Raw genomic sequence first — 12,215 nt, forward strand, 5'->3', positions numbered from 1 at the left:
GCTGCAGCCAAAACTAAGACACATAGCTTTTCCTCATCCCTACCAATCTCCCAGCTATCACCTCTTTATACTCTTTTGAGCATTTGATTTGATTTATTATTGTCACATGTATTCACATACAGTGAAAAGTATTGCTTCTTGCATGCTATACAGACAAAGCATACCATTCATAGAGCAGGAAAGGAGAGAGTGCAGAATGTAGTGCTACAGTCATAGCAAAGGTGTGGAGAAAGATCAACTTAGTGCGAGATAAGTCCATTCAAAAGTCTGATGGCAGCAGACAAGAAGCTGTTCTTGAGTCAGTTAGTATGTGACCTCAGACTTTTGTATCTCTTTCCTGATGGATGAAGGTGGAAGAGAGAATGTCTGGGGTGCATGGGGTCCTTAATTATGCTGGCTGCATTGCCAAGGCAGCAGGAAGTGCAGACAGAGGGAGGTTGGTTTGCGTGATGGATTGGGCCACATTCACGACCTTTGGTAGTTTCTTGCAATCTTGGACAGAGTAGGAACCATACCAAGCTGTGATAGATCTGGAAAGGATGCTTTACATTTCTACTCTGGGAAAAAGACTCTGACTATCCATCCTATCCATTCTATCCATGCCCATCATAATTTTCTAAACTTTTATCAGGTTGATCCTCAGCCTTCCACTTCAAGTGAAAGCAAACAAAGTTTGTCCAATCTCTCCTCATAGCTAATACCCTCCAAACCAAACCTGATACACCTTTTCTCTACCATCTCCAAAGCCATTCCATCCTTCTGGTAGTGTGGTAACCAGAACTGTATGCAATATTCCAAATGTGGCCCAACTAAAGTTCTCTATAGCTGCAATATGACTTGCCAATTTTTATACGTAATGTCCTGACCAATGAAGGCAAGCATGCCACACCCCTTCTTGACTATCATTATCCACTTGTGTTGCACTTTAAGGGAACTGTGGATCTGTACGCCGCGACCCCTCTGTATGTTAATGCTTTGAAGGGTTTTGCCATTTCTTGTACACTTCCCTCCTGCATTAGACCTTCTGAAATGCATCATCTCTCATTTGTCTGGATTAAATTCCATCTGCCATTTCTCTGCACAAGTCTCCAGCCTATCTATATCCTGTTGTGACCTCTGGCAATCCTCCTCACTATCCACAGCTCCTCCAATATTTGTGTTCTGCAAACTTACTAACCAGACCATTCTCCTCCAAATCATTTATTTATATTACAGACAACAAGGGTCCCAGCACTGGTCCCTGGGAAACACCACTGGTCCAGTCAGAAAAACACCCTTTCACTACTACTTTCTGTCTTCCGTGACCAAGCCAATTCTGTATCGATCTTACCAATTCACCGCAGATCCCATGCGACTTCACCTTCCGTATCAGCTTGTCATGAGGAATCTTCTCAAAGGCCTTGCTACAGTCCATGTAGACAACATCCACCGCCCTGCCCTCATCAATCATCTTTGTCACTTCCTCAAAAAAATCAATCAAGTTTTTGAGACACATCGTCCCCCGCACAAAGCCATGCTGCCTGTCTCTAATAAGTCCATATTTTTCCAAATGTGAGTAAATCCTGCCCTTAAGAATCTTCTCCAATAGTTTCCATACCATTGACGTAATGCTTGCCAGCCAGTAATTATCCCTGTTGCCCTTATTAAACAAAGGAACAACATTGGCTATTCTCCAGTCCTCTGGGACCTCTCCTGTGACTAAAGAGGATACAAAGATTTCATTCAAGCAATTTGCTCCCTAACCTCCCTTAGTATTCCGAGATAGATCCCATCATGTCCTGAGCACTTGTCTACCTTAATGTTGTTCAAAACACCCAACACCTTTTTTATATTGACGTGCCCTAGGATATCAAGTTACACTAACACTGCAATGAAGTTACTGTGAAAATCCCCTTGTCGCCACACTCTGGCACCTGTTCAGGTACACTGAGGAAGAATTTAGCACGGCCAATGCACCTAACCAGCACGTCTTTTGGACTGTGGGAGGAAACTGGAGCGCTCAGAGGAAACCCACGCAGACACTGGGAGAATGTGTAGACTCCACACAGACAGTGACCCAAATTGAGAATCAAACTCAAGTCCCTGGCGCTGTGAGGCAGCAGCGCCAATCACTGTGCCACTGTGCTGCCCCTCAACATTACCCGTCTCAAGGCTACCACCATGTCCTTCTCCTTTATGAATATCGACGCAAAGTATTCATGAAGGAACTCACCACTTTCTCTGGTTCGACACATCAATTCCCTCCTTTGTCCTTGAATGGGCCTACTCTTTCCCTAGCTACCCTCTTGCTCCATATATATTTCTGTATAAAATGAATGAAAGTCTTTTTCCTCAGAAAATACTTTGCTTAATGTGTTTTAATTTTTTTATGATTTTACAGACAGCGCTAAAGAAAGTTATAATCATGTGAGTGCACAGTTTCCAGGAAGTTCTGGTCTCTCCTCAACTCTGAATGAAAAGGTAAGTACTTATGAAAGTTTTTGATCGTGTAACAATTGGGATAATGGGAGTGAATCTATTCTTTTTCTGTCTGCTCTTTGCCCATTGAGGGAATGACTAAAGGTTCTTTATTAACCCTCACATTCATTTCCTTCAGTTAAAATGTACCCATTTTTTCATTCTCCAATGCACTCTCCAGGGTGGCACGGTGGCACAGTGGTTAGCACTGCTGCCTCATGGCGCCAGGGACCTGGGGTTTGATTCCCGGCTTGGGTCACCGTCTGTGCGGAGTCTGTACGTCCTCCCCGTGTCTGCATGGGTTTCCCCCATGTGCGCTGATTTCTTCCACAGTCCAAAGATGTGTGGGTTAGGTGAATTGGCCATGCTAAGTTGCCCCTTAGTGACAGGGCGACTAGCTAGGTTAAATGCATAGGGTTATGGGGATAGGGCCTTGGCGGCATTGTGGTTGGTGCAGATTTGATGGGCTGAATGGCCTCGTTATGCACAGTAGGGATTCTATGATTCTATCATGGGATTCTCAAGTGTAGAAATTTGTTCATACCCACAATGCCAGCTCAAACTAGGCACAGCGATTCCCAATGACAAGTCTTTGCTTAGCTCATGACTTCCACACCCGCTAACCTGTTGTCTGCCACTTATCTGAACATGCTGGTGATTATCAGAGGAGGTGGTAATGTAGTGATGTTGTCACCAGGCTAGTCATCCAGAAACGCAGAGTAATGTTCTGAGGACCTGGATTCAAATCCCATCACAGCAGATGGGGGAGAGTTTAAACTCAGTAAAAAAAAACTGGAATTAAAATGACTATTAAACCATTGTCAGGCATGGTGGCACAGTGGTTCGCACTGGGGACCCAGGTTCAATTCCAGCCTTGGGTCACTGTCTGTGTGAAGTCTGCACGTTCTCCTTGTGGGTTTCCTCCGGGTGATCCGGTTTCATCCCACAGTCCAAATTAGTGCAGTGCAGATTAGGGGGATTAGTGGAGTAAAGGCGTGGGGTTACGGAGATAGGGTGGGGAAGGTGTGGGCCTGGGTAAGTTGCTCTGTCAGAGAGTGGGTGCAGCCTCGATGGGCCAAATGGCCTCTTTCTGCATTGTAATGATTGTTATAAAAGCCCATCTGATTCTCTAATGTCCTTGAGCAGATCAGAGGCTGAAAATCCTGTGGAGAGTAACTCACCTTCTGACTCCCCAAAGTTTGTCCATCATCTACAAGGCACAAGTCAGGAGTGTGATGGAATACACTCCACTGCCTGGATGGGTGTAGCTCCAACAACGCTCAACACCATCCAGGGCAAAGCAGCCCATCCACCATCTTCCAACATCCATTCCCTCCACCACTCAAACACGCTGGCAGGAGTGTGTTCCATCTGTGAGATGCAGTGTACCAAACCTCCTTCAACAGCATCTTCCAGGCTTGTGACCGCTGATCCTTAATTATGTTGGCTGCTTTTATGAGGCAGGAGAAAGTGTAGACAGCGTCAATGGATGGGAGGCTGGTTTGCGTGATAGATTTGGGCTACCTTTTGTAGTTTCTTGCGGTCTTGGACAGAGCAGGAGCCAAGCTATAACAAAACCTGCCTCAAAAACTACCTCCTCTGATCAAACTTTTAGCAACTGTTCCTAATGTCTCTGAGTGTGGCTTGCTGTTACATGCTTCCGTGAAGTATCTTGGGAGGGTTTTTGTTATGTTCAAGGTGCTATATGAATGCACTTGTTGGTTTAAATGCATTTCGTTGGAAGGTACTGAAAGTGAGGGTTTTCTCCCTTTCAGGATTTGGACAGTTCCAGAAGACCAAACAGCTCCAGGAATACTCCCACAGCAGAGTTGGGAAAGGAAGACCCGGTGAGCCAGCGACTGGCTGAGCTGATGAAGCAACTCGAGGAGGAGAAGGAACAGTTAAGGTGAGAGAAGGGTTCGTTCACTGTTTCACTTGTGTCACAATCTCCTATCTGAGCTGATGCCTCAGCGTCAGTGTGGCTGGATTTCAGAATGAGCAGGAGAAGCTCTTTGGGTGATTTGATGATGGATGGTAAGACTTGAGAGATGGACAGGTGCCAAGGCCCTGGGAAAAGGTGAATGAGTGACCGTGGGAGCAATTTTAACCCAAACTGCTTGTTGGGAAAATGAGGGGATGGGGCGCAATACTGGTTATACCACGACTAAACACCAGAAAACAGATGGTTCACCCAATATTGTCGGCCTCTCACCTGGTGAGTTCGGTACAAAAATGATCCCCAGTGCTGTGAGCACAGAGACTCTATTCCAAGGGTGAATGTATCTGGGGATTGGGGAAGCCATGCAGGATCTGAAACGTTGGCCGGAACTTTCCGCCCAGTCATGCCAGGGGGATTTTCAGGTCCCATTAACGGCGTACACTCCCCCTCTTCCCCAGTGGGTTTCACAGCAGCGAGGGGTGCAGTCAATGGGAAACCCCATTCGTAGAATCCCCACAGTGCAGAAGGAGGCCATTCAGCCCGTCAAGTCTGCGATGACTCTCTGACAGAATATCCCACCCAAGTCCTATTCCCATAGGCCCATATATTTATCCTGCTAATCCATCTAATCTACACATCTTGGGACACGAAGGGGCAATTTAGCAAGGCCATTTCCACCTAATGTGCACATCTTTGGAGTGTGGGAGGAAATCGGAGCTCCTGGAGGAAACCCACGTGGACATGGGAGAACATGCAGATTCCACACAGGCAGTCACCCGAGTCTGGAATCGAATCCGGGACCCTGGCGTTGTGAGGCAGCAGTGCTAACCACTGTGCTACCGTGACACCCTAGCGCGGGACCAGACGATCCCAATGGCAGACTGCCTCTGCTATCACAAAACACACAGCAGACTGCACGGAAATCCTGCCCAATACCCTTTGTTTATTACACCAGTCACTCGTGGTCAGCACAGTGGTTAGCACTGCTGCCTCACAGCGCCAGGGACCCGGGTTCAAATCCAGCCTCGGGTGACTATCTATGTGGAGTCTGCACGTTCTCTCCATGTCTGCGTGGTTTCCTCCAGGTGCTCCGGTTTCCTGCCATATTCTAAAGGTGTGCAGGTTAGGGGGATTGGCAATGCTAAATTGTCCCTCAGCGTCCAAAGATGTGTAGGTTTGGGTGAGCAATGGGGTAAATGTGTGGGGTTACAGGAATAGGGCCTGGGTAAGGTATTCTGTCAGAGAGTCTACAGGCTTGATGGGCCAAATGGCCTCCTTCTGCAGTGTAGGGCGTCAATGATGATGATGGTTGCTCGAAGCAGAAGAGAAGCCCTACTTTCTCCCATCATGTCCCGCTGCTATTTTCTTTACCCTGTTGCTCTCAGAAGAAAGCAAGTTCAATTATTAACTCTCCCTAGCCGGTATAGGTAGAGTGTAAGAAATAGATGCGGAAGGTAGGCTTATGTCCACTCGAGCCTGCATCACTTGCTTATTCGAGTCTGCACTGACCACAATCCCACCCAGGCCCTATCCCCATAACCCCATGTATTTACCTGAGCTAGTCCCCCTGATACTAAGGTGCAAATTAGCATGGCCAATCCACCTAACCCCCACATTTTGGACTGTGGGAGGAAACTGGAGCGCCCGGAGGAAACCCATGCAGACGTGGGGAGAACATGCAAACTCCACACAGACAGTGACCCAGGCTGGGAATTGAACCCGGGCCCCTGGCACTGTGCCACTGTGGTGGAAAGGAGTTGAGGACGAGTTGAAAAGGGCTGAGAATCTTCAGCCTCAGTGTGGCATTAATGAAATAAAATTTGTCTGAAATTTGTTCACTCTCCCTTCATCCTCTTTCCTCCAGCTCCCGCTCCAGGGTATACAGCTCCCTGAAAGAAGAATCATCAATGGAGTTGAAGGAATCTTTCACAATCCACCCAGTCACTAAGACCACCGACAATCTGAAGAGCAACACAAGGAGGAGAGCAAATGTGGAGATTTTTCCCGATGGCCGAGGTACAGGTCATGTTCGAGCAGCCTGCTGTGTGTTACTCCCTCACAGTGTCCTGTGCACCCAGTTCCCTGGCTGGTGAGGTTGGGTAGGGAGGGTGGCCATTTTTTCCAGGCCCTTGGTGCAATTGGTTGAAATTAAATGAATCATCCTCCTGATTCTTTTTCTCCAGCTCTCCCCCGGAGAAACCCTCAATCACCCTCAGTGTGGAAGTTGGAAGCCATTAACCTGTTCTAACCAATGTGTCCTTTCTGGAGTATATGGGTGACCGAGAGTGGTTTGACAGAACTGCCAGAGGCCTAGTTTCCCCAGGAATGCTACTTATCCCAACACTTGTTCCCTAATGTTACCAAACATTTTAAGGGAAGAATTCAAGCCCAGGATGGAAAAAGGCCATTTAGGCCATCAAACCTACCCCTTCCATGCTTCCAGCTTATCTATGTGTGCTCCTGTTTAATTTATCAGGGAAGGTTTTGAGGAATATTCCCTTCACAATAGAATTATCTGTCAAAATCCCATGCGTTCAGTCATCTCCACTGACCAATCCAACTGGTTGCTTTTGCACTAACAATCAATGCCTTAACTTGGGGAAATGCCCTTGTTATCTCCACAAGGTTTAATTTTGTATTCAGTTCAGTAGTATTTTCCCCCTGAAGAAATGTCAGGAATAAACCAGTGCTTTTTGGAAAGAAAAGTTGCTCAAAAAATTGGCTTTGGAATAAAACCACATCTCGGACAGGATTTGATGATGTCACTCATCCCAAAACTGTAAAATCCCGCCTGAGGTCAACGGACCTTTCCGTTGTCCGCCCCTCGCCCTCTCCGATTCCCCCGGTGACAAATGGGGAATTGCTTTAAACCACAATAAAACAACACCTTCTGAAATCACAAATGTTCCAGGCTAGGGCTGGGTACAGAAGGTGGGATTAGGAAGGACACCTGAGTATCCTCGGGCTGGCATGGACAAGATGGACCAAATGGCCTCCTTCTGTGCTGTAACTTAAAGTTTATGTACTAGAGTCACACATAGGGGCTTACATAAATATTGCGATGAAGTTACTGTGAAAATCCCTTAGTTGCCACATGCTGGCACCTGTTCGGATACACTGAGGGAGAATTTAGTGTGGCCAATGTGCCTAACCAGCATGTTTTTAGGACTGTGGGAAGAAATTGGAGCATCCGGAGGAAACCCATGCAGACAGGAGGAGAACGTGCAAATGCCACACAGACAGTGACCCAAGCCGGGAATTGAACTCAGATCCCTGGCGCTGTGAGGCAGCAGTGCTAACCACTACCACCATGCTGCCCATTTCCCGATGGTTTCTGTTCGATGGTTTCTATGGTTATTAACTTTTGGAAACAAGATGTAGTGTGAGACTAACCCATGATGTAAGTTGTGCTCATGATTCGCTGGAGCTTCCTTGAGACGGTTGCAAGTATTTGGATGGTGACTGTCATCACATCTTTCGGACGGCACAGTAGTCAGCACTGCTGCCTCACAGTGCCAGGGACCCGGGTTCGATTCCCGGCTTGAGTCACTGTCTGTGCAGAGTTTGCACATTCTCCCTGTGTCTGCGTGGGTTCCTCTGGTTTCCTCCCGCAGTCCGAAAGATTTGCCGGTTAGTTGCATTGACCTGAGCAGGTACCAGAGTGTGGCCATTAGGGGAATTTCACAGTAGCTTCATTGCAGTGTTAATGTAAGTCTTACTTGTGACTAATAAATTAACTTTTTAGCCAGATGGTTAACTTTGCAGGCAATCTAGAAAGCTGCATTGAGGCACAAGGTGGTAAGACAGACAGCGGTGATGTTAGTGAGTGAAAGAGAAGCAGTAACATTGGGGTTGTATCTGTCAACATGAACTTCAACTTATCTCAATTCTTTTTAAACATGTCTCTGATGCAGGGATCGTTTAAATTGATGAATAACCATTTACCGAATCAGGCCATAAGATATTCTGCTGGTTCACAACTGGTTTATTCTGATATAGTGGCTCAGTATGAAACATTGGTTTTGTATAAAACTGATTAAACTAATTCAGTAAAAAGTCTGACAACACCAGGTTTTAGTCCAACCTATTTATTTGATAATATACTCACAAGCTTTCGAGGGGACTGCCTCTTCGTCAGGTGAATGGAGAGTTCTGGCCTCAGACAGAGCATATAAAGCACAGACAGTTTAGAGATTACTGATTAGAATGCGAATCCTTACACCTAACCTGCTGTTCAAGACCTGAAGTGGCTGATAATGTGAGTGGAAGGAGCACTGATCACAGTTTAAAGAGATGTGTATTGTCTCCAGACAGTACAGTAAGTGAAGTTTTGCAAACCCAGGCAAGTCACGGGGGTTACAGATAGTGAGACATGAACCCAAGATCCCTGTTGAGACCGTCCTCATGTGTGCGGAACTTGGCTATCAGTCTCTGTTCAGCGACTCTGCGCTGTCGTGTGTCGTGAAGGCCGCCTTGGAGAATGCTTACCCGAAGGTCAGAGGCTGAATGCCCGTGACCACTGAAGTGTTCGCCAACAGGAAGGGAACAGTCTTGCCTGGTGACTGTAAACTAATTCAAACAGAGAGACAAAGTGCCTTCAACTAAAACAAATCACAAACTAAGATGTGATTAAGTGTGGTCAGTAAGACACCTGTAGTGCCCACTAAAGAAAACACTGGTTTCCACTCTCTCCTTCTGCATCTGTTCCATGGATACACTCTCCCTCACTGCGGGGAAACTCACTCTTAAGTACAGACTGCAGCGAGCCTCGCCTGCTCTAACTTCACTGTGAAGCTCATCCTGGTGTAGTCTTAAAGGGATCTGCATTTCTAAGGATATTATTAAACTAGAAAGATGCAGAAAAAAATTACTGGGATGATTATTATTATCATTGTTACTCTATGATGCTACCGGGACTCGATTGGTTTGAGTTATAAGGAGAGACTGGATAGTCTGGGGCTTTTTTTCTTGGAACACAGGAGACTTAGGGGTGAACTTATCGAGGTCTATAAAATAATGAGGGGCATAGATCAGGTAGATATTCAATATCTTTTCCCAAATGTAGGGAGTCTAAAACTAAAGGGCATAGGTTTAGGGTGAGAGGGGAGAGATACAAAAGGGTCCAGAGGGGTAGTTGTTTCACACAGAGGGTGGTGAGTGTCTGGAACGAGCTGCCAGAGGTAGCAGTAGTAGAGGCAGGTACAATTTTGTCTTTTAAAAATCAGTAAGATAGTTACACAGGTATGATAGGTATAGAGGGATATGGGCCAAATGCAGGCAATTGGGACTAGCTTAGTGGCTTAAAAAAGAGGGTGGCATGGACAAGTTGGGCAGAAGGGTCTGTTTTCATGTTGTAAACCTCTATCACTCTGTGATTCTGACATTGACAGGGACTTGTCAAGCATGGGTCCTTGTAAATTTGACCATCGATTGACGCATCACTTGTTTTCTCTCTGCCCCTGACACAGTCAAGTTTAGTCGGCAGGTGTTCAAAGCCTTCGCAGAATCATTCTTACTGCTGATCCATCCTCATATGTGCAGTCTTTTACAATGGGTTTATTAATTATCCTTCATGACAGGACTTTGACCTTTTATTCTTCAGTTGATCCAGTAACTCTGTCTCCACAAGATGGGTTCAAGCTCTTGAAGGACTTGCTGTGTCCTTGGGACTTTACAAGCCCCGGTGGTGGGCTGGGAGATGAGTGGGCTGGTAAGATACAGGAGATCTGCAGGGGCTGAATGGCCTCCTGCGCCATAATAATTCTGCCAGTTTCACCACATGGATTGCCCACTGTGGGAATTTTCCAACAGCCATCCAACTGCCCACATGGGAGGGTTGAGGCTGGGGAAGGGTGAGGGGGGTTAAATGCCTGATTTGAGGGTCAACTTTCCCTATGCCTGGGGGGAGCCTCCCAGCCATTTCCCAGGATAGAAGTAGGGAGGGACATCAAAGCCACAGGGCTCAAAGGTTCAAGAGGGACCCACCAATGGCAAAGGCAATCCTCCCACCACCCCCACCTTAGTCAAAGAATTTCTTATGGTGTTCTATCAAAAGGTCATTGACCTGAAACGTTATCTCTGCTTCTCTCTCCACAGATGCTCCCACCAAGATTTTCCAGCACTGTCTGTTTTTATTCCAGATTTCCAGCATCCGCAGTACTTCGCTCTGATTGCTTAATTGCCTGCCTCTCCGTCTGCTGCTTGTTAATTGGGCTTCCCTGTCATTCATAGATTATGTGTACCCCTTACTGCCCAGCATTTATTGCCTATCCCTAACTGCCCTTGAGATGGTGGCAATGAGCTGCTTTCTTGAACCACTGCAGTCCATGTAGTGTAGGTACCCGCAATGCTATTAGGGAGGGAGTTCCGGTATTTTAACCCAGCAACAGTGAAGGAATGGTGATATATTTCCATGTCAGGATGGTGAGTGGTTTAGACGAGAACCTGCAGATGGTGGTGTTCCCATGTATCTGCTGCCCTTGTCCTTCTAGATGGCAACAGTCATGGGTTTGGAAGGTGCTGTCTAAGGGACATTGATGAGTTGCTGTGGGGCATCTTGTAGATAGTACACACTGCTACCACTGGGCATCAGCGTTGGAAGGTATGACTGTTGTGGATGGGGTGCCAGTCAAAAGAGCTGCTTTGTCCTGGGTGATGTTGAGCTTCTTGAGCGTTGCTGGAGCTTCAGTCATCCAGAAAAGTGGGAGGTATTCCATCACACTCTTGACTTGTGCCTTGTTGATGGTGGACAGGCTGTGTGTGTGTGTGTGTGTGTGTGTGTGTGTGTGTGTGTGTGTGTGTGTGTGTGTGTGTGTGTGTGTGTGTGTGTGTGTGTGTGTGTGTGTGTGTGTGTGTGTGTGTGTGTGTGTGTGAGGGCAGCAGGTGAGTTACTCACCACAGGATTCCCAGTGCCTGACTTGCTCTTGTTCCCACAGTATTTATCTGGCTAATCCAGTTCAGTTTCTGGTCAGTGGTAACCCCAGGATGTTAATAGTGCAAAATTGACGGTAATGCCATTGAATGTCAAGGGGCAATGGTTAGATCCTCTCTTACTGGGAGGTGGTTTTTGCCTGGCACTATTGTCTGGTTCAAGTTTGACTTGACACTTACCAGCCCAAGCCTGAATGTAGTCCAGGTCTTCCTGCATTTGAACATAGACTACTCACTTCATTAAGTTCTGAGCAACATGCATCAAAGTCGTTTCTAGATGAGTAGAAAATCCTAATGGAAGGTTGTGTCTATATTCGATTCACTCAAATCATTCTTTCCAACTGTAGAATCGGTTGTGGAAACCACCCAGACTTCAGTCACTGATGGAACACCAGTGAAGGATCTATTAGTGGAACAATCCTTTTGGTCCCTATTGCCTTCTGAAAGTCATTGGAGATGCTCGATGGAGAGCAATATGAAGTTGCATTCGGGGGACAGCATTGTGCAGAGCACAACAAATGATCCTTTTAGAAAGGTAATTCCTGTATGAATAGAACTAACTCTTCTCAATTGTCAAATTCAAGGACCTTGAGAAATTTTACTACTTTACAGGAGCTATATAAATTCAAGTTGTTGTTGTTGTTCATTTAAAGATAATATCACCATCTCCTGGAATAAGGAAGAATATCAGGATAATAAAAGCAAAATACTGCAGATGCTGGAGGTCTGAAATAAACACAAAGTGCTGGGAAAGCTCAGCAGGTCTGGCAGCAACTGTGGAGGGAGAATTAAAGTTAATGTTTTGAGTTCAGAACTGGAGAGAGGTAGATATGGATGCAGCATGTAATTAAAAAAGGCAAATGGGATGTTGGCATTTATTGCAAAGGGA

General features: G+C 46.3%; 1 protein-coding gene across 1 annotated transcript in view; it reads left to right on the forward strand.

The window, feature by feature from the left end:
- Window positions 1-880: 880 nt before the first annotated feature.
- Window positions 881-12,215, forward strand: part of LOC145358102 (centrosome-associated protein 350-like) — a 61,756-nt gene continuing 50,421 nt past the window's right edge. Inside the window, exons 1-6 of the mRNA XM_080211777.1 lie at window positions 881-962; window positions 2,381-2,460; window positions 4,233-4,363; window positions 6,261-6,412; window positions 9,999-10,106; window positions 11,674-11,861. Of these exons, the coding sequence (XP_080067903.1) occupies window positions 881-962; window positions 2,381-2,460; window positions 4,233-4,363; window positions 6,261-6,412; window positions 9,999-10,106; window positions 11,674-11,861 (741 nt within the window). The remainder of the gene's footprint in view (window positions 963-2,380; window positions 2,461-4,232; window positions 4,364-6,260; window positions 6,413-9,998; window positions 10,107-11,673; window positions 11,862-12,215) is intronic.

This window comes from Carcharhinus amblyrhynchos, chromosome 25 (genome assembly GCF_965287045.1).
Source record: "Carcharhinus amblyrhynchos chromosome 25, sCarAmb.v2.hapA, whole genome shotgun sequence".
Classification (NCBI taxonomy): Eukaryota; Metazoa; Chordata; class Chondrichthyes; order Carcharhiniformes; family Carcharhinidae; genus Carcharhinus; species Carcharhinus amblyrhynchos.